The following is a 20,766-nucleotide window of genomic DNA, read 5'->3' on the forward strand; positions in this document are numbered from 1 at the left end:
TTGTCCCTAGCCTTCCTTCATTACCCTGGTCAGTCAGCTTGTGCGTAATCATGGAGCCATGTGATAGTGTCCTCAGTGGGCATGTGCAGTTTCTGTAGTCTGCCACTGAGCTTAGTCTGCAGGTAGTTATTGACAATATATGACATGGTGTGTGTTTTGCCATAGCTACAGTCTGGGTTGCCATGAAGACCCCAACAGTGGAGGTTGGTTGCACCCAGATCTAAGCAGCACAGGGACTTCATTACCCCATCTCTCGTTGTTACTACCCATCTCTGCATTCTTCAGATCTAATTCTCTTACTTAGGAGGATCAGACATCTGTGATACAGGGCTTAAACTACAGGCACTGTATTTTCAAGCCTCCTTTTGCTGACTAGTGACCATTAGGAAATCCAGAGGAATCATAAGATGCGTCTGTCATCTGGGAAGCATTTTTTGGCCAGCAGCTCACCCCACACCTTGAACCTGCAGCCCTCAATAGAGATGCTGCACTGCTCTTCTACTTGGCCTGTACAGCTCAGTTTTTCTACAGGCTGCCAGCAGGCCTGACTTTGGGTAGGTTTGGTAGAAATGAGGTTGGATAACTTAAGTCTGTTTTGGAACTGGGCCTTCATATGTGTGGCTTCTCACAACATGCAACACACTAGATATGGGTGCCCTGCAATCTGTGGATACACCAGACCAGTAGATTAAATATGTTCCTGAAGCCTTCAGTACTGTCAGTCAACTCCACATTAATCATATCAAGATCAATGTTATCATTGCTACAGGCCATGCTGTTTTACCTAATCCAGCAGAAGCCTATGCTTGGGGAGTCTGAATTCCACTGCCCAACTGCTGTTGGTGTATACATAGGCAAAGAGCAGAGCACATCCCTGATGAATTATTAGTCTTCCTGGAATGAAGCCATCGGGATCATGAAAGAGAAAGTATATTTTAGAGAAAAACAATGGTTGTTTATTTATCAACAGCTCCCAGGCCTTGAAATAATAACACTAAAAGCCAGCTAGAAAAGGCTTTCTTTTGGGAGAGAAGGTTGTTTATTTTCTCTAACTTCCTGATTGGCTCTTAGAGAAGGGGGTGGAGCTTCCACCATTTTCCATCTTTCCCATTGGTGAATTGTAGTTGGACAAAGCTTTTTAATAAGTTTTTATCTTAAGACTGAGGATAATCTTTGCTCTGTGGATTCCAGGCTGAGGATATGTAGGGGAAAGGTAAACTTAAAGCAGAAAAGAGAGGATTAGAATCTTATAGGGAAGAAATCTGAATAGAGCACAAGGCAGAGGGCTAGAAGAGGAGGCAATCTTAAAAAAAACCAAAAATCCACCCCCAAAAAGCCCACCCCTGCACATTTCCTTAAGTGCTTTAAGCTGTAAATCGTTTATATTAACAATTTTCCAGGCATAAAGAAATCTGAGTTGGGAGAATCAGACTGCAATATTAGCAAGCCAGGAAGAAGAGACTGTGGGTGACTATAAGGACATCAGGCTTGGTTTACTAAAACAGGACTGACATCACTGCAAACCAAATGATGGAAGGAAAAGAGACTTTAAAAAACAGGGATGAGAAGTCAATACTGCAACTTCCCTGATTCTAAGTAAAAAGACCATTACCAACAAGACCACTATGCTCCAACTTGCAAACCCCTGCAGATTACAGCACAATAATCATAAGGACGTACTTGTAAGCCCTACATAAACCCAAGTAAAAAAAGCAGCAAAGTTGATAGGATTTAATTTTAAAAAGATTAAAGAACAAATAAATTAACAAAGACATTGTAAGTGGGTGTTGGGGGAAAAGACACAGTGCAGACAGAGCCCTGTTAGAAAAATTAGGGCAAAATTGAAGAAGGATCCAGTGCTGAAATAGAAGCCTCAGTGGAAAAAGAAGACAAACCAAGGAAAAGAGTGCCCGGGAAGTGAAACAGTATGGCAGTCATGAAGGAGCTTCTCAGGGCCAGAAACCTGCTGTTGGTTGTCCTTATTCCACTTCTGCTGCTTCCTTTGCCACTCCTATATCCCAGCAGTGTAAGTATCTTATTGCTTTCTTATTAAGGCTTGTGTGCACTGGTGGGTTAGTGTAGCGATATCCCAGACAGGGACTAGATAGTAGTTGTTTTTGTAGGAACTGATACTTCTTAAAGAACTAACAGTACAATTTATTTAGAAGCATTCATGATAATCTCCACAGCAACCAAGCATATTATTATGAGCAGTGTACTCAGCAAAGAAGCTGAAAAAGTTACATTTTTAAAAGACCGCATTTTTAAAAGAAGGGGCGGGGGGCTATAGATTCTATTTGCCAGCTAAGTTGGATTAACTCTAAAGACAAATCTTTAAAAAAATTACATGAAGTATTATAAAGCTTTATAATGAGCCGTCATACAGGCAGTTTGGAGACAGACTGGGTTCGTAATTTTACAGGGAAAGTGAGGTAAAGATTGAAGCTAGGATTTAGGGATGGAAAAGTATGTTCATATGGAGATTTTCCATTATATATCAGACCTGGATCTTTCTGGTACACTGCTGTATTTCTGGAACTAACTAATAGTCGGTGGTTCAGAGAAAGGCATGGCAGCACAAAACAAAGGAAAAGAAAAGTATTGTCATTAATTCACGTAACTCCTCTTTTCCTATGTTTGCCTATTTATGAAATGAACAATAATAATGCTTTCATCCCTTCCAGGGATACTGAAGCATAATTTGTTACTGTTCTGAGGTATGCAAAATTCTACAGCAGTGAGTTCAGGGGCGATTATTTACATATGAATATTTACTTAGGCAGGGGCACAGTGCTATACATGGGGATAAAAATACCTTCCTAAACCCTGTACATGGTCAACTCACCTCCATCCTGAAGCTGGAGCATTTTAGGCATAAATACAGATGTTATTACTAGTTATAAAATCATCCTGAACTGTTTAAAGTCTAGTCAGAGAGTTTGATGGGCTAGAAAGGCAGGATTCAGAGACCTGGGATATTCCAACATTAGCAAGCCCAAAGCAGTTTTTATTGCTCTTCACTTCATAGAAAAGTAGAAGGCATGTGTTACCATGCTTTTTCAGTGTGTTTGAGTCTCATACAAATCCCAGGAGAGAAATAATGAGTTGATCAGTATGGTCAGAAAGTCTAAGCCTATGCTGATTTGTCTGTATCTCGCCTCAAGCTGCAGTTCTCACAGATTTATTTGCCCTGCCTTCTTTCTAGAGAATTACAGTTGTGTCATTTTACCGGCATTCATCTGATAAGAGAGTTTTCACCTCTTGAACTTCAGCAAAGTAGCATCCCGATTACAGTGAACTTTCTGACCTCATGTTTTAGCTTATCAGCGTTCAGGACATACCTAGCGTCCATAGGAACACCAGGATCTGAGGACTCCTTGTATGCTACATAAATTCTGTTGCACTAGATTTTATCATACATAATCAGTCCCTACTTACAAAGAGCCTTGGAGCCAGGGGCTTGGGCTTTTATAAGGAAGGTCTTTAATAACAAAAGAAGTTACGGTGCAGTTATATGTTTTTTAAAAAAGAAGTTCAATAGCCTTATATGCTGTTACACAGTATGGGATCCAACACACTACTGCTATGTTCTTACTGCAAAGTGGCAGTAAAAGCTACCGCAGTAAAAGCTACCACAGGATGCATTGCACTTGCTTTTCATGGCCATGAATAAATACAAAAGGAATGAGGCAACACGGAATTGGAGTCAAAGAACTGTAGAACAAACCAGATGCGTCTATAATTCCATTAAAAATTTAAACCTAATCAATTAAGTTGACACAACACTATTTAGTTTAGTTTTAATCTGGCATTTATTCTGTTACACTTCACAGAGTGCAGGTCCCCCATAAAGCTTGAAGATTAAATAACTATACTATTTGTTTTGTTCTGTTTCAGTCATCAAGCACGTTCTTATATGTTTCATGGAGATTGAAATGAATATCTACAGTAGCCAGTGAGGGGTGGTAAGGATGGCTGAGACTGACCTAGGGAGTTGGGGAAGGTAGATGTGCTGCTGGCCTGGCCACCACTGTGCCACCAGCAGCACAGCCATCAGCACTGCCTTATGTAGAGCAGCCACTCAGGGCACTCAAGTGCCCACTTATGCCTCTGAACACATGCATCTCTGTCTGTGTCCCAGGTAATGCTCTGTTGATAGCAACACAGCTCTGAGAATGACATTTGGTAGTTAAGTGTACTGCAGAGCCACCAAAGAGAGTACATGAACACAACACTTTGTTTTTGTATAGGTCCTGTGTAAATACTGGCTATGTCTTCTTTTTTATATCCTGGCATGGTAACAGTAAGTTAAAACATATATCAGAGAACACTAACATTCTCTCTCCTAATTTTTGCAGATTAGTGCCATGTAAAGGTAAACCAGAGTCGGTATCTATGGGTAATTTAGCAGACCCTGGAATCCACAGTAGTGTCACTAATATTTCCTCAGTCAGAGACATTTGTAAAAGAAACAGAGAGTGCTTTTGGAATCCCACCCTCTTGTATTCCACTTCTGTAGTTACAATAGACAGTGAGTTGGGGGATGTTTCCATCTGCTTTCCCATCTACCTCTTCCTTTTATTTAATCACAAAGTTACCTCTGATGTAAAATTGTTTTAGTACATAGAATTTCACAGCCTTCTCACACTCACTACCACATCAGTCAGAGGTGGTTCTCCCTTTCAAAGATGAGCTGGAGATTCTGGGTGTCTTAAAACAGGCAGTTCAGCAGCATCAGTGGTGCAGACCAGAAGTCAAGGAACACACTCTAAAAGGCCACCAGTGCTGTTCTTTAATTACTATTACTCTTATTGTATATGAATTAAGTGTAAATAAAATAAAAAAACCAGGAAGATGAAAGCAGCCCAGCTATAGTAGTGAAAGAACTGAGTTTTTGTTCCTATCAGTGCCTCACCGCAAATCTTGGCAAGCTGCTTACGCCAACATTTCCAAGAGCGTAATAGAGCTTGACTACCCAACCTGAAACACCTGAGCAAGTGCTGAGCACCAATCCTCAGAAACTCAGGCCTTTGAAAGCCTGCTTTAGCCAGCCACCCACAAATTCTAGCCTCCCACATTACTAGTCATATTTTAACATCTGACCTTATTTTTCCCACTTACATAACAGGGAAGTGCCTTCCTGCCTTGCCTATCAGCAGGCTACAATCAGTAACCTTTTAAATGTTTTTTGATCCTCACATGATGAAAAGTTTAGTTGTTATCTTTATCCCAGGGCTTTGACACCGCTGCCTGCAGTATCTCTAGTGTTACACTCCAAAAGACTGGTTGGGTTAGGGTCAATAGAAGCAAACTTATTTAACCCAAACTCTTTGGTACACCTCTCCCAACTGCACACTTCTTCCCCACTCTGCACTCCAGACTTGTTGTGGATTTAACAGTTCTCTAGAAAAAGAAGAAAGGATAGGTAAGGGAAAAGGGCTGGAAATAGTTAACATTACATAGCCATTTCCCCACTTCGGTTCTTAGTAGCCCTGGTGACCAATAAGTAAATAAATAAATACATTGAAATAGAAGGGATTAGCATAATGTCTCTTGGAAACAAGCTGGTTTAAAGTACTTCTAGAATAAATTGCCAAAATTGCTACAGAAGCTGATTAAGTTTTTAGCCGAGATTATCATACAGCAGTTATTATGCAGCCTTTTTCTTCCCAGGCACTTACTACTGCATTTCCTACCTTTCTGGGTTATATATTATTTGTACAATGCAGATATGTGGGTGTTCAAGAAGAAAAAAGACTCAGTGCCAACAATAGCTGTCTTTTGTTAAAGATGAGACTTTTCTTCTATTCCAGGAAAATTCTGCGCTATCCTGTTTTTACTATTGTATTGTACATAATTTACCTCACAAAAAGAATGAGAGAAAGCATTATTTATGTTGTTATAATTATATTGCATATTTTTTGAAAAGCAAGTGGTTTGGGACCACCATGTGGTCAGATGTAAATTTGTCTCCAGATTATATATATATCTATTTTTTAAAAATCACTGGTTTTTCATAAGAAGGTTTGTTTTTTCAAAATAAGGCCTTCTTGGTTATCACGTAGGACCGATGTAAACACAATGATTTAGATTTGCAGCAAAAATTAACATTTAAATATTCTAGAACTATGTTGAAGGCTGCCTGTTTCATACACTAAATATTATTTACATCAATATAAAGCTGTTATCATCAGTACTGCACCGAATTAACTAGGGCACAAATACATGCAGCTGTGTTAATTGGTTGTTCTATGTTGAACATGTGGACAGAACCAATATTTGTTAAAGGGAGAGGGAGAAAGTTCACAGCAGGATAAAACATTTTTTCAGGTGTCCAAGAGAGAATAATAAACAATGAAGAGGAAAAAAAGAGAAATCTGTAAAAATATACTTACTGGTTCATTTAAGAATCTGGCCCCCTTTTTTTTGGTCATTCTCACTTTAAATCATCTTCCCATCTATCAACTCATATCACTGTTGAGATCATCCAAACAGCCTTGGCTCTTGAAGCGTGACCTACAAGAAATTTTTGCTTTTCCAAAGCCCTAATCTGTATTCACTAACCTCTACAGGCCTGATTCAAAGCCTGCTGAAGTCAGTAACAATTTCTGAATTAAGGCCTATGTGAACTTTTTCACTGAGTTTAGCAGGAATGGGCTATATCTCTCCTGACTATTGACCAAAACATTTAATGTATTTGGTGATATGTTAGACTAATCACTGGGTCCTATGATACCAAACTGATTATTCTTGTGTCTCTGAAGGAAAATTAATCTTGGCTCCATAGATTACAGAAAGTGGATTCATTCCTTACCCCATCTAGGCAGCAATTTTTCGTTTAATTATTCATTTTGTGTAGAGTTAGGAGGCAATGCACATGCTTAAATTATTTCAATTTCAAATGTAACATTTTGAAGCCAAATCAAGAAACCATTTTCATGGTAAGACATAATATTACTACCAATTAATTATAGTTTTCTGAGTTTCAAACTGTATTTCCTTTTCACAAATCCAAGGCCCATAATCCATAAATAAGAGAAAAAATCCCTATGATCTCATGAACTCTAACACAGCCTTGTCTAGATGCTTGAATTGTTTTTTCTTGGCAGTAGTGACATTGTACCTGCATTAAATATTTTTGATACTAGAATTTGTGAAAAGCTACTGTATTTTTTCATTCAACCAAATTCCATATTGACTAGTGAAGCTTGCACTGGAGACCTTAAGATATGGACCTATATTTATATAAAAGGGAAGTGCTCTTTTCCCTTCAAAAATACATCTGTGAGGCGTTGTTACGTATTTCTTGATGCTCCTGCATAGTTGAAGATTGCTTTTACTATTTATACTTGTAACTTGAATTACAACAATTGCTATGACCTTCTGAAATAAGAGGTACATCAGGGTCAGCGATAGTTAATTAGAGCTAAGGCTTCCGAGGAAACCTGCATTAATTTTTAGGCAAATAGGAAATAGCACATATTTGCCTGTGGGTTGGATCTGGTTGTAATTATTATATGCTGAATAAAGGACAGGAACAGTTGAGCATGGCTTATGACTAGAGTAATGCAAGAATATACTCATAATTAGTTTGACTAAAAACTGTTAATTGATTTAGATGATATTCAAAACCCACTTATTGTCAATTTGGTGAGGCCTCCCAGCAGCGAATCTTCCTTTACACGAACATCTGTAGACAAATGAAATGTTATGAATACTTGTGTATTTGCACATGTATTCATTTTGAATGTGTTATGTGGCATCTTGAAAACTCTTTGTTGGTTCGGAAGTTATACAATCAAGGAGAAGAAACAAAGAAATATGCCTTAGGTAAGAAATCACAGAGCTCAAATTGTTAATTATGAGTAGTGAATGCTCAAAGCAATAATCATTGAGATTCATTTGTAAGGAATCCATGGGATGTAATACATTCATGTAAACCATATAAAGAATACTTTTTAATAATAAACAATATCCAGATACCAAGATGGTATAAATTGGCATAATTCCATTAGCCTTCATAAAGTTGAAAATTTACTGACAAAAAAAAAAAAAATAAGCTGAGGATCTGCTCAGAATTTGTACAAAGTTGATATGTGCTGGACAATGAATAGAAACTATAGATCTGTATAATTTTTTATAGAAGATACTCATAAAACTCTTAAGTATACCTCACTGAGCTTAAAGAAATCCTGTTAAATGTCACCAAGAAGAAATAGACACCTATCTTTGAAAAATAAACCAGAAGACGTCAGTAAATTGCGGTATCCTGGAAACCATACACACGCAATATCAAATCAGCTGTCTCTCCCTTTCAGAAATATATCATGTATCCAGTTTTCTCTCCCCCAGAACCTTGGACAGCAACAAGTTCTGCTAAATTAAACTGGAGTGTCATCATTCTTCCCTTTCCCTTGGTATTTATATGCGTATCTACTATGAGGGTGAGTTTGTTGCTCATGAAGATAATAGTATTAACTACAATAAGCCATAATGCAGGTCCACAACCACTGCTTTCAGCATCCTCCCTTTGCTGAGCAGTCAGTGATTTCCATATGAATTGCACAGACACACACAGATAGAGAGAAACAGAAAGAGATTAGAATTGCAGATAAGCACATGAACTGATTTTAATATCTCTCTCCCTCACACACCCACTGATGTTACCACAGTAATTTATAGGTGGAGACATCCTTAACTCTACATTTCTTGGGTGTAGTTGGTCATTTTTTGCTTCGGCTAGAGGTCATTTTTTGCTTTGATAAAAACCTAAAGGGAAGACTAACAAACAGAAACCTAGCATTGTACATAGGAAAGAGCGAAGGGAGGTGGGAGTAGTGAAATATGGGACAGAAAGAAGAACAACATGTAATTTGTAACAAATGTTCTTAAAAATAATATCACGAAAAGGTAGGTGCTTGCTATAAACCTTAACTTTCTTTCTTTCTTTTACAATGGATCAAATCAGTAAAATTCTATCAAATCTCATGAAAAATTAACCCTTTCATGTGACTTTCTGCAGTTATTGGCTATATATACACTGGAAGATATACTATGGTTACAAGACCATTATCTTGCTTATTATCTCTCTTCTCTACGGTACAGTCCAAATTTACAAAATGTACACAAACTTACATTTAATTAGTTGACTTCAACATATAGGAAGTTACATGCTGAACAGATTTCTATTCCATGTCATGGATATATTTTCTATGAATGTCTAAGGCATATTAAGCATCTCACACTGATTTGTTGAAGGTAAAGGTTATTACATTATTCATTATAATGAATAATGTAATATAATTAAATATTAAATAGAGATTTGTAGTTCTATGCAGCTGCCATGAGAGAAGTGAGGAAAATACAAAGAATTTCTTAAGATCACCAATGGAAAACCTCAGCTGGGAATACCCACACAGCCACCAATAAGTGACCTCCACCATCACATTTGTTGTCTTCTCATCACCAATTATCTCTGTTCCAAATACTAAAATTTATTAAGTTTATTTCTAGCCATTGATATCATTGTAAATTTATGCTATGAGTTGTCATGTTGATGGGGAACACTTGCTTTGAGTAGAGTACTCAGCTATTTTAAAATCCATCTTATTTTCTCCTCTCAGCATCCCTCAACAAGAGTGGTCATTTACTCTAAGATACTACCCATGCTAAAGTAAGACTAACAAAGCTCCCAAATAAAATCGAGTATTCTTTTATAGTAGTCACTATAATATTCATTCTATATGCTTTTCTTTTTATCATGGCTGCTTTCCTAATCTTTTGTCATATCTATAGTCCTTAGGAACTCTATTAACATCCCAATCTCTTACAAAACATCCTCCAAACTGTAAATATCCTGCCTCCAAGATTGTAGCCTAGATATCAGTCCTGTATAACTTGACCTTTGAAAAGTCCCCCTTACATGGTCCCTGTCAAATGCACTTTTAATCTAGGCACCTGTAGCTGGAACAACCCAATAGTTGATGCAGCAGAGCATGTTGTTGTGCTATGTAACCCCATCATTTCTCCCCACAGGAAGCCTCATGTGCTTATGTGCTCATAGTGACAGCTGTGTACTGGGTGTCAGAAGCAGTACCCCTCGGCGCCGCTGCACTAGTGCCTGCTTTCCTCTATCCACTGTTTGGAGTGATGAAGTCCAGCGAGGTCAGACCAAAGCCTACTTTTTATCATTTCTTCTTCCACTATGTTAACTATTTGCAACAAATTCATCTTAGCAGAATAACAGGGCTAAGGGGTTGTGTGGGGATAAGGGTTTGTGTGGGGGCAAAAAGGCTCAGCTCCCTCCTATGCAATGCTTAGGCCAATTTTCAAAACCATGGCAGGAACACAGTCAGAGGAATGGCTATACCAGATCAAAGCAGTGGTCCACCTGGTCCAGTGACCTGTCACCAACAATTCCTACTATCATCTACTTCAAAGGAATCTTGCAGTAAGCACTCCTGAGTTAGTCTTTCACTGGTTAGTTAGAGGTTGCCTTATTTCCTGAAGCATGAGGCTATGAATTCCTTCAAAAATTGATTTTAGGATTGATGTTTAGTACTATGATGCTAGCTAGCCTTGCTATCCCTATAAATGTTTAATCCTTTTTATGAATCTTGGCCTCAATAATGTCAGCAATGCATTCTACAGGCTAAATTAATGTTACAGGAAACAAAATGTTTTCTTTTCAATTTGGTGACTTTGATTTTCATTGAATGTCATCTTTCTTTTTATATTATGAGACTGGGAGCTTTTATTCACTCCATTTACCTTCATTATAGGGTTTTTCTTTTGCTCGTGTTCTCAGCCTGAAAGTCATATTCAGCTTACTAAAGCTGGAAGTGCAGACAGAAATACAGATCACAATTTACAATGACAACATAAAAAAAGTGTTGATTAATTAAGTGTAGTACGAGACCTGAATATATTCCGATAAAGTGAAATACACAGTGTGAGAGAACAGCTCTGTAAACTGCCTCATTCATCTCAGTGGAACAAGAGCCTTGCAATATAAAGTACATTTCCATATCAACTCTGTTCCGTATTTCAATGACAGTTCTTTTAACACTTAGGTTTTCTTCATGTTCCCCAAAAGCAGCCTGCCTGCTTCCTATACCTCCTCAAATGGCAAAAGCCCAGTTTTACCTTTTGCAACCTTAAAACTCTTTGTTTCCCTGAAATTGTGCAAAGTAAAATAAAATAAAATGGTTCTGTATTTACAGTACAAGATTCAACACACTGAAACTATAACATGTAGGGACTGCTGAATACAAATTATGTTTAATTTCAATGTAAGTAATGGTGGGGATACTATAAAGATTACTTTATTCATTTTCATAAAAAAATTAAAAACTTAAAATTAAAATAAAAGCATCTGATAATAATGCAGACTTCTACTCTGCTTCATGGAAGCATCACAGAAACCATGGACTCCCACTATGCAGGTTAAGCCAAAGAAAACTCACAAGGCCTTATGTGTATGAGTCAGAGTGTGTCTGAGTTTTGTGTGTATGTTTATAAGAACAAAAAAAAAGTATGCTTACAGGAACATTAGTATTTGCTAGTTTCCCCGAAAGACTATGAAAGGGATAAAGGGAAACAATTAAATCTTTGTACTGCTGGCTAGATGGATTCCTTTCATTCAGTTTAAGAACTTTTTTATTAAAAAAAAAATTGAACAGGGTACTGGGAAAATAAAGTTAATGAGTCAGAAACAAATGGAAGAAAGCCAAAAAAGGGATATTTGAATGTTTTGGCTAACAGTCATGACATCCAAGGCCTTTTTTCTCGCCATGGGGTTTTGCTAAATAAATATAAATAAATAAATAAATACTTAGCACTTAATATAGTACTATTTTTGTGAGAGCCTACCAAGGGAATTAGTATTATTCTCACACTTTTATAAAGGAGGTATATAAGGTACTAGGACCAATGAAAGAAATTCTGGCCCCACTGAAATCCTCATATTGATTTTGATGTGGCCAGGATTTCACTCAGTATTTTCCAATGCAAGTGCCTATCCTTAATTCTTAGTTATTTATTGATTTGGGGCTCTGAATTCCTGCAGATTGCCAACACTTGGAAAGAATGAAGGCTTTTTTTCACATATAATAACCGAAACATGATAGCTAATGCATTTTAAAAGTCTAGTGTAGCCAAGGAAGTTGTCACCTGTGGGTGGGTCAAAGTAAAGCCCTTTCTCCTCAGTCTTTCACTTCAAACATCCTACTATAGCCATCACCATTTTGAAAACACACCTATGCCTTACAGTGGAGGAGCCCTTTGATTTGGTTTAACAATGTGAGCTGCAGTTGCCCAGCATATCTGAAAACTAACCCACTTCTTAATATCAATTTAGGTGTATAACTTCAGGTAGTTGAGTTTGATAATTTAGACCACAGGGGCTTACCCAGAACCTGTATCGGAAGTCTGTGGCTGAACCCAAAACAGAGCCCGGCTTTTCATTTTTTGTGACTTGGATTTTTTTTTCATTTTGTATTTTAAATGTGGAGGGGAGGAATAGATTCATAGATTGTAAGGGGCTGGAAGGATAATTGGGTCCAGCCCCCCTGCACTATGCAGGAAAGACAGCTGGGGTCAGGTGACCTCAGTGAGGTGACCATCCAGTCTCCTTTTGAAGATTTCCAGGGTAGGTGATTGCACCGCCTCTGGAGGGAGCTTATTTCACAGTCTGGACACTCTAATTGTGAAGAAGTTTTTCCTAATGTTGAGCCTGAAATGATCTTCCAGGAGTTTGTAACCTTTAGTGCCCTGCTGAACAGTTGTTCACCAAGCCCTTGATGTAGCAATAAGCTGCTACCAAGTCTCTCTCAACCTTCCCTTTTTTAGGCTGAAGATGCTCAAGTCCCTCGGCCTTTTCTTGTATGACTTGTCTTGCAAGTCTCTGATCATACAGGTGGCCCTTCTCTGGACTCTCTCAAGCTTTTCCACATCCTTGTTGAAGTGTGCACCCAGAACTGGATGCAGTACTCCAGCTGCAGTCGCACCAATGTTGAGTAAAGCAGAAGAATCACTTCCTTGGTTTTGCTTGAGGTGCATCAGTTGATACATGCCAGAGTATTGTTTGCCCTGCTAGCTACAGCATTGCACTGATGGCTCATGTACATACTATGGTCTATTATTACCCCTACGTCCCTTTCAGTCATGGTGCTAGTCAGTTTGGCACCATTAAGCCTGTAAGTATGTTGGGGATTGTTTATCCCCAGATGGAACACTTTACACTTCTCAGTGTTGAACTTCATCTGGTTCTGAATCGCCCAATTTGCCAGCCTGTCTAGATCTGCTTGTATCTACAGCCTATTTTCAAGTGTGATCACACTCCCCCATAACTTCATATCATCTGTGAACTTGGCTGGTGAGTTTTTCATCCCACATCCAAATCAATGATAAAGATGTTGAAAAGCACTGGACCAAGCACAGACTCCCAAGGGACTTCACTGGCCACTTCTCAGCAGGACAACACAGATCTGTTCATTAGAACTCTCTGGGTTCTAATGAAGTCAATATGGCCCAATACATGAAAAGTTGGGCTCAAGACTCAGATTAAATTTCTGCTCTGTTCTAGACTTTCTGGGAAATGAGTAACTTAGGGTAAGATTCACAAAGGAACCTGCAAACATAAACCGGGCACAAATTAAGCATCTCAGTCCAAGAGAACAACCTGGGCCATCCCATTTGAGCACCTGAGACAAGCAGGGAAATTCAGTTCTGGCCAAAACTGACTGAGGTGTCTAGAATTCATCTCTAGTACATACCCAGAGGCTCCTCGCTCCTGCCTAAGGCTCTTCAGGATTCTGAAACTAAGCATCCCTATTTTGAGCTACCCTAAAAACAACTGACAGCATGAGTTCAGAACTCCCACCCATTTTCCTTAAAAAGCACAGCAACAGCAGCTGCTAATGGTGCCACTGCCACACAGCGCAATAGCCTAGTGATGATGATCCATCAGCCAAGAGAATGAGACACTTCAGTTCAAATCCTCACACTGAGGGGATTCAAAGCCATATCTCTCATTCCTTCACCAAAGGTGTAGGGATAAGGCCAGGCTGAGGGACCATTTCTCCTGTTAAAGTTGGGCTTCCATGCAAAAATGAATACAGAAGTTGTGGGACCGGAAGGCACGAAGCAAGAGGGTGCTCTGTGAGCAGTTCTTGCTCCTATAATTACTTACTGTTTTTCAGTAGATAGTCATTAGATATTAGTCATAAGCAACGTTCTGTGCCTCAGTTCCCCATTTGTAAAATGGGATTAATCACACTGCCTTACCTCATAGGGATGTACTGAGGGTAAATGCATTAGGATTTTGAGGTGTTCAAATACTTTAGTTATAGGGACATAAAATGGAGGCATGGACAGCTCATTCCAAACCTGATATATTGGGCCAGATTGACTTCATAAGCTAGCACAAACCCCAGTGACCTGTACAAATGTTAATGTGGATGTTCTCTGTGTGTTTCCATGGGAATTCCTTGGAGGCAGTTTCTAAAGAAATGATTGGTAGCATCAGACAAGATGTTGAAGGACATGCAATACCACACTAAATTAATACCCCAAAGTTTTTCAGGATCATTTGCAACAGAAGATTAACCAAGCATTAGAGACAAGAGGAGTCTAGTAGGGAAAACAGAACAGAAGTTAAACAAGGTGAATGTGTTATTCATTGTACTGGCCTACGAAATCCTCTAATAGCTTTTAATAAAAATCATAAGCACTTACATACTACTTTTCATCTTCAAAGAGTTCTAAAATACTAATAACTTCTAACACCACTTTAGTATATGCAGGCTATATATCATTTAATCATTATCGTATATTATTTTGAACCCTGTCTTGTAGATAGAAAGGTAATGGACCAATACTAGGTGTCCCTGAATGAACATACTGAGTAAAGTATCTTCTCTGTCAGAAACAACCCACCAAGCAAGACTAGTATGCCCTTGAGAATTTGGCAGTTGGGTCACCTAGTCTACCTGGCAGATGATCAATCAGACTGAAGTGTTCTACCCCATGTGCTTGTTAGTGTCTGGAAATAGGTGTTAAGGAACCACACACTGATCCGTTCATAACTAAGATTTACTGGGCATGCCTACACATGTGCATGACTGTGCAGTTGTTACTGTACAGTCATTTATTACTTCTTAAAGCAAGTACTAAATAACTGCACAGTAACCGCCAGTATGTGGCACCGTGCAGGTCATTTTCAACCCTACTGTGCTGTAGCTTGTGCACTAGTAACAGCCTCATGGTTCATGCCCACCAACACTATGTCGTTGTAGCAATGAGCTGTACCTCGTCGCTACGGTGACATAGCATCTTGTATAGACGCACCCACTGTGTATTCCTAGCACTCTATGAAACATTGTCAGCAGTTGGCCTCTGCAAAGAACCATGACTCAGATATTATAGCTATGCACCCAACACCTTTCCTGGTATGACACAGGACACAGCTTGTCCAAGAGACCTGAGTTCATGTCACAGCAAGGGTTTCAATTGTACTACATAAGCCTTGATAATGATGACTGCACCTTCCCAGCATGCTTTTTGTGAGTAACTGTCACTCTGAGTTTGCTTATCTCTCACTTGCCTTCCTATAGGTAGCTGCAGAATATTTCAAGAACACAACTTTGCTCCTCCTGGGAGTGATTTGTGTGGCAGCTTCTGTAGAAAAGTGGAATCTACACAAGCGGATTGCCCTGCGCATGGTCATGATGGCTGGAGCAAAGCCAGGCATGTGAGTGAATCCTCTGCTTTTGACTGTTGACAGGCTCACAGGTCATGAGCAAATCATAAGTCAGTTTATCCCTGTAATCTTGTTCAAAAGCAAATTATGATATTACCCACAGTGTGTCTTCTCTTCCAACTGAGTACCCAAATTCAAGCCTGGAGAATCTGTCATTAGGTTGCAAGATTAGGAGTTTTTCCATCCTGTTGCTATCTCTTCTCTCTTTGTCTTTGTTCCTTTACCTTCTAATATCTGTTTGTTCCACCCTAATATGAAAAGCTGTAAAAGTGCACCCCCAGACAGCTTTTCCCTCCTGTGTTTTAGGTTACTACTTTGCTTTATGTGCTGCACCACCATCTTATCCATGTGGCTTTCCAATACATCTACCACAGCCATGGTGATGCCAATTGTAGAGGCAGTACTACAAGAGCTGGTGAATGCTGAGGAGGAGTGTGAGGTCATCAGCACTTCAGCCAACACCATTTCTGAAGAGAAGGAGCCAAACGGTATATGAAGATAACAGTAATTCTCCGTTTTTTAAATGAGGCAGATCCTTGGCTGATATAAATTGGTATAGTGCCATACACGGTTTTAGCTATATGTTTTATATCAGCTAAGTATCTGGTTCATGCTTTTTATTTTCATTTATTTTATACACCAACATTTATTTGACAGCTTCAGGGAAAAGTGACTAGATAAATAGAGTCAGGAGGTTTAAGCTGAAGGGAAGATAGTTATGAGCTAAGGAAAAATTGGTGTTTGAGTAACAGGTATTCAGAAATCTTACAGTCTGTATGTGGTCAATAAGAGGGAGTATGAAATAAAGGATGGGAAAGCATTGGGAAATCTCTTAAAAGAAAAAAAAAGAAAAAAAGAGATATTTTGCCTCCTTTTGGGTCATACTTTGCCTCCTTTTGAATGATATCTTCAACTTATATTGGGATATGAACTTACCCCAGGGTCTAGAAGCCAGGATGAGTTAAGGCTGAGTGCCATTTTGAACTTAAAGTAATAAGTCAACCTCCTTTGCATGTGTGAAAAAATAACCTTCACAAATGTACAGCACTAACTTTTTGAGTAAAGAATGATTTTTCTCTTTATTAAGATCTTTGTGGAAATTGGATACTAAATTTTTTAAAGGTCTCACTTTTAATTCACTATGGTGAGGAACAGACATTGCATTTATTCCAGAATAGAAATGTCCCAGTGTTGGTGTGTACATACATCACCTTTCCAATCAGGATTTAGTGAGGAGCTGAATCCACTGCTCCTTTTCTGCCTTTGATTCAATGATGCAATCCTGAGACAACCACTCAGATGCACTCTTCAATATCCCAGAACAAACTGTTAGCACTTCTTATCCCATGAACCTTTCTAGGTTTGGTTCTGGGACAACAGACATAGACGTCTGAAATCACTGCACTTTGTCCCAGGAAAAAAATGGTTTCTTCTGGGATAAATGTGACTTCTGTTTATTGCCTATAATTGCTAAACCAATTAAGATATTTATTTGTAAATACTCAGAAGAATAACTGTTCTCAAAGAGTAAATCCTATAATTTTAGGGAAAATGCATTGTGTAGAGGGCAAAGAAGCTAAATGCTTGGTTTTGGTGCAAAACTTAACATTAACAATGGAGCCCACTATCCCTGTCTCTGCAACAGCAGTTCCAAAACTGTGGGCCATGACCCCAAATGGGGTTGTAACATCAGCAGATGGGGTGGCAATAAACACGCCCCTTTAGACTTCTGCACCCACAGCAGGGTGCATGGCTGCAGCTGGGTCAGACCAGCCCCGGGCAGCAGCCACCTCTGTGACCTAGTGGGTGGGAATCATTGTGGTAGGAAGTGCTGCACCACCATAGCCAACAAGGTGAGGCATGGCAGCAGCAGCAGTATGCAATTGTGACCATGCTGCTGCTGGGTGAGCTGTGGCAGCACAGTGTCCCTCCCTCTCATGCTGGATCCTGCCCACTGGGCTCTGGAGCCCCCAGGGGGAAGGCAGCAGGATGGGGAGGCAGCCTGCCTCCTTCCCCTTGCCATGGGCTCCACTCCAGCAGCATTGCTCACGGGCAAGGGGACAGGGTGGTGGGGAGGAAGCCAGGCTCTGTACTCTGCTCCAGCTGCAGCAGTTGCCACCTCCCATGGGTGGCAGCTGTGGCTTGGGTGCTGCTCGGGGTGGGGGGGGGGCAGGAGGCCATGGGCCCTGACCCTGGGCCTGGGGGGAGCTGTGGGTGGGGAATGACGGGCACCCAGGGTTGTGGGGGGCTATGGGTTAGGAATGAGGGGCCATGCTGAGAAAATGGGGTCATGCTGAGGAAATGGGGTCAGAATTGGGGTCATGCTGAAGAAACACTTGGGAAGCACTGCTCTATTACTTAAAATGCTTTTGGACAATGTGCATCAGAGGGAAATAGCTTATCTTCTGATATCTGGGGGTTCTTCTTTGTAGGATGTGAGGGGGCACAGGGGTTTCGGTCACTATCCAACAGGGTTAAGGTTGTTTGGGTGTCTGAACTGTGTGCCTTCAAATTGCTATATGGTTGTATTTCCATTAATTTATTCCTGACTGAATTTCCTGGTTTGTAATATTTGATTCTGGAATATTTGGCAGCCAATATTTTATGTTTGGGAATTCATAAAGGAACGTCCTCACGCATCATCAAAATGCTTCCAATTCACTTATGCACAGCCCAGAGGCATGCACATAAGCACAGCCCAGAGGCAGGGAAGCAAAAGTGTAGGTAGGCTGCTCAGGGACCAAAACAACCCTTGCATCATGTTGCAGAAGCTGATCTGAGTTTTAGCAGTGCTTCTCCTGCAGCCTATGAGCAGGTCGTTAACCTGTATTGAGAGTTCTGGTATCTCGCCCCCATCATAGCCCTTTATGCTAAAGTTTGGGATAGGCCATCTGCAAGACAACTGATGGTCACAGTTCTAGACTAAGACTTTTGGGCTCTTCATCTCCTTCTCCCTCTTTTCTTATTGCAGGTCTCAGCGAAAATCATGGCCAAACTTCACTGGAGCTCATTTTCATCAATGAGGAGTAAGAATGAATCCTGTCCATCACGACTGGAGATTTGAACCCTACACAGGTTGCAATGAGATGAACACAGGAATGGAGCCAGGAAGGGCAAATAGAAGTTTATATATGGACATTTTAGAAGTGTTTGAGGGGACAATTATTTAAAAAGTTGGGTTAATAGAATGGTTTTCTTTATTCAACACAATAGCTATTTTGAAGGGGAAGTTAAGTCTATCTCAGGATATATGTTCTTTAGCAGTTTTGTTTGTGAATCCAACATGAAGAGACGTGAGCAGATTCAATCTTTTGTTCCACTATAGGTACAGGTGATGAAGGGGTTTTAAAAACTGCATGGAGTGTTTGGAGGGAGTGGGTGGAAGGGTAAAGGGGCCTCAGGTTTTGTTGTGATAGGATTCAGAATAGAATGGCGGATGATAAGAAATGCTTAAGCTGTCAAGTGCTTGATCTTTAAATAAAGGTCATAGAAAGATGAGGAAAGGAAATGGAGAAAAAAATATAACCTTAAGTGAAAAGGTTAAAATTTGCAAATTTCTAAACAAACTCTTCACTTGGCTAAAAGCAGGGAGAACCTTTCCTGTAATGTTTTCCTCATCTGTTTTTCACATCTTAAAAATGAAACAATGTTTGAAAAAGTTCCACCAGCTCTGCCTGCGTGTTCTTGGTCAGTACATAGAATGTGGCACAAAGCTAAGATGTGGGATACAGTGCTAAGTATCATCTGTCATGGTGAAAGATAGTAAGTCTCAATATACCTTTGCTTAAAAGTAATGCTAATCATACCAATAATGCTCTCAGCTACACATTCATCGCTTAAACATTATCCTGATACTAGACTGGTGCATATTGAAAGCTATGCATCAGCATTTTCATTAGCGTGGAACTGAATTCCTCTGTACTCTGTCCTATTTATTACTTCCCACTTCATTCTTTTTCCCCCCATGTATCTGTGCTGTACACAGTAAGCTCTAAGATGATGGTTTCTCACTTATACTCCTTTTCTGCTTTCTTGAAAATTATATATTTGGATCTTTCATAATAAAAGTCCTCGCTACAAAAGTCGGGGGGGGGCGAGGGGAGGGCTTGAAATTTGGAGGAAAGGTAAAACTGAAATAAAATCTTATTCCATTGTTCCATTGAAACTTCAGTTCAATTCAGTGGTAGAAATGACCTAAGATTCTAAGTCCCTGGAACAAAAATCACAGTTATTCCATGGGCCACCATAGAACAGGTTATTAGATTTCTAATGAGGTTGAATAATAATAATAATAATACTAAAGGCTTGGAAGTAAACACAGGAAGTGTTCCACCAGTGGAGGAACCCTACCAACACAATACGAGAGACAGATCCTTGAAATAAAGTGACTTTTTCAGGTATCTACATGAATTGTCTTTTAAGATGGGAAACATGAGAATTCTTCTCAACTGCAGCAGACTCTAGTTTTGAAGTGCTCCTTTATCTACCCTTGACATATGCCTTTTTGATAGTAGGGGAATAAGCCTTTTAAAAATATTTCCTTTCTTTGTTTTTAGTGCTACGACCACTGACTTCAGCTCCCTGATGCATACCAAGGTATTGTCATAGGTAGTACCTTTGCCTCCTGGCCAAGAGACTCCTGGCAAGTTCTAAATGTGGGTCTTGGTTGTTCAAAATTTGGTAACCCCTGAAGTAACACAAGTTCAGTGAATTAAAGAACTCTACTTGCTGAATTCGCTACACCTTATAAAGTCAAAGGTCAAGTGTTTCTTGCAAAGTTTTGATTGGATTCTCCTACCACAGAGCTGCCAAGATTATAGGGAGAGAAGAGATACCCTGGCCATGATTTAATTTTTAAGGATTTAGTTAAAGAAAAGATTTATTTTTATTTAATCTGCTGAATTACAGAACAAGGGCTTCCACAAGCACTGTTGTGGTTTTACTGGAAACCCCCAAAGAACCTGTAAATTTATTTCTGAGGGCCTTCTGGGATTATGTAAAGAGAA

The 20,766-nt window shown here is 39.6% G+C and overlaps 1 protein-coding gene across 2 annotated transcripts in view; it reads left to right on the forward strand.

The window, feature by feature from the left end:
• Window positions 1–1,196: 1,196 nt before the first annotated feature.
• The window catches only part of SLC13A4 (solute carrier family 13 member 4), a 41,781-nt gene continuing 22,211 nt past the window's right edge, over window positions 1,197–20,766 (forward strand). For both annotated transcript variants that reach the window (XM_090041101.1, XM_090041102.1), the window contains exons 1-6: window positions 1,197–2,026; window positions 10,036–10,164; window positions 15,615–15,751; window positions 16,067–16,248; window positions 18,732–18,786; window positions 20,317–20,356. In XM_090041101.1, coding sequence (XP_089897227.1) covers window positions 1,928–2,026; window positions 10,036–10,164; window positions 15,615–15,751; window positions 16,067–16,248; window positions 18,732–18,786; window positions 20,317–20,356 — 642 coding nt within the window. In that variant the 5' untranslated portion in view covers window positions 1,197–1,927. The remainder of the gene's footprint in view (window positions 2,027–10,035; window positions 10,165–15,614; window positions 15,752–16,066; window positions 16,249–18,731; window positions 18,787–20,316; window positions 20,357–20,766) is intronic.

Source organism: Crocodylus siamensis, chromosome 4, assembly GCF_052110815.1.
Source record: "Crocodylus siamensis isolate JL-2025a chromosome 4, ASM5211081v1, whole genome shotgun sequence".
Lineage (NCBI taxonomy): Eukaryota > Metazoa > Chordata > Crocodylia > Crocodylidae > Crocodylus > Crocodylus siamensis.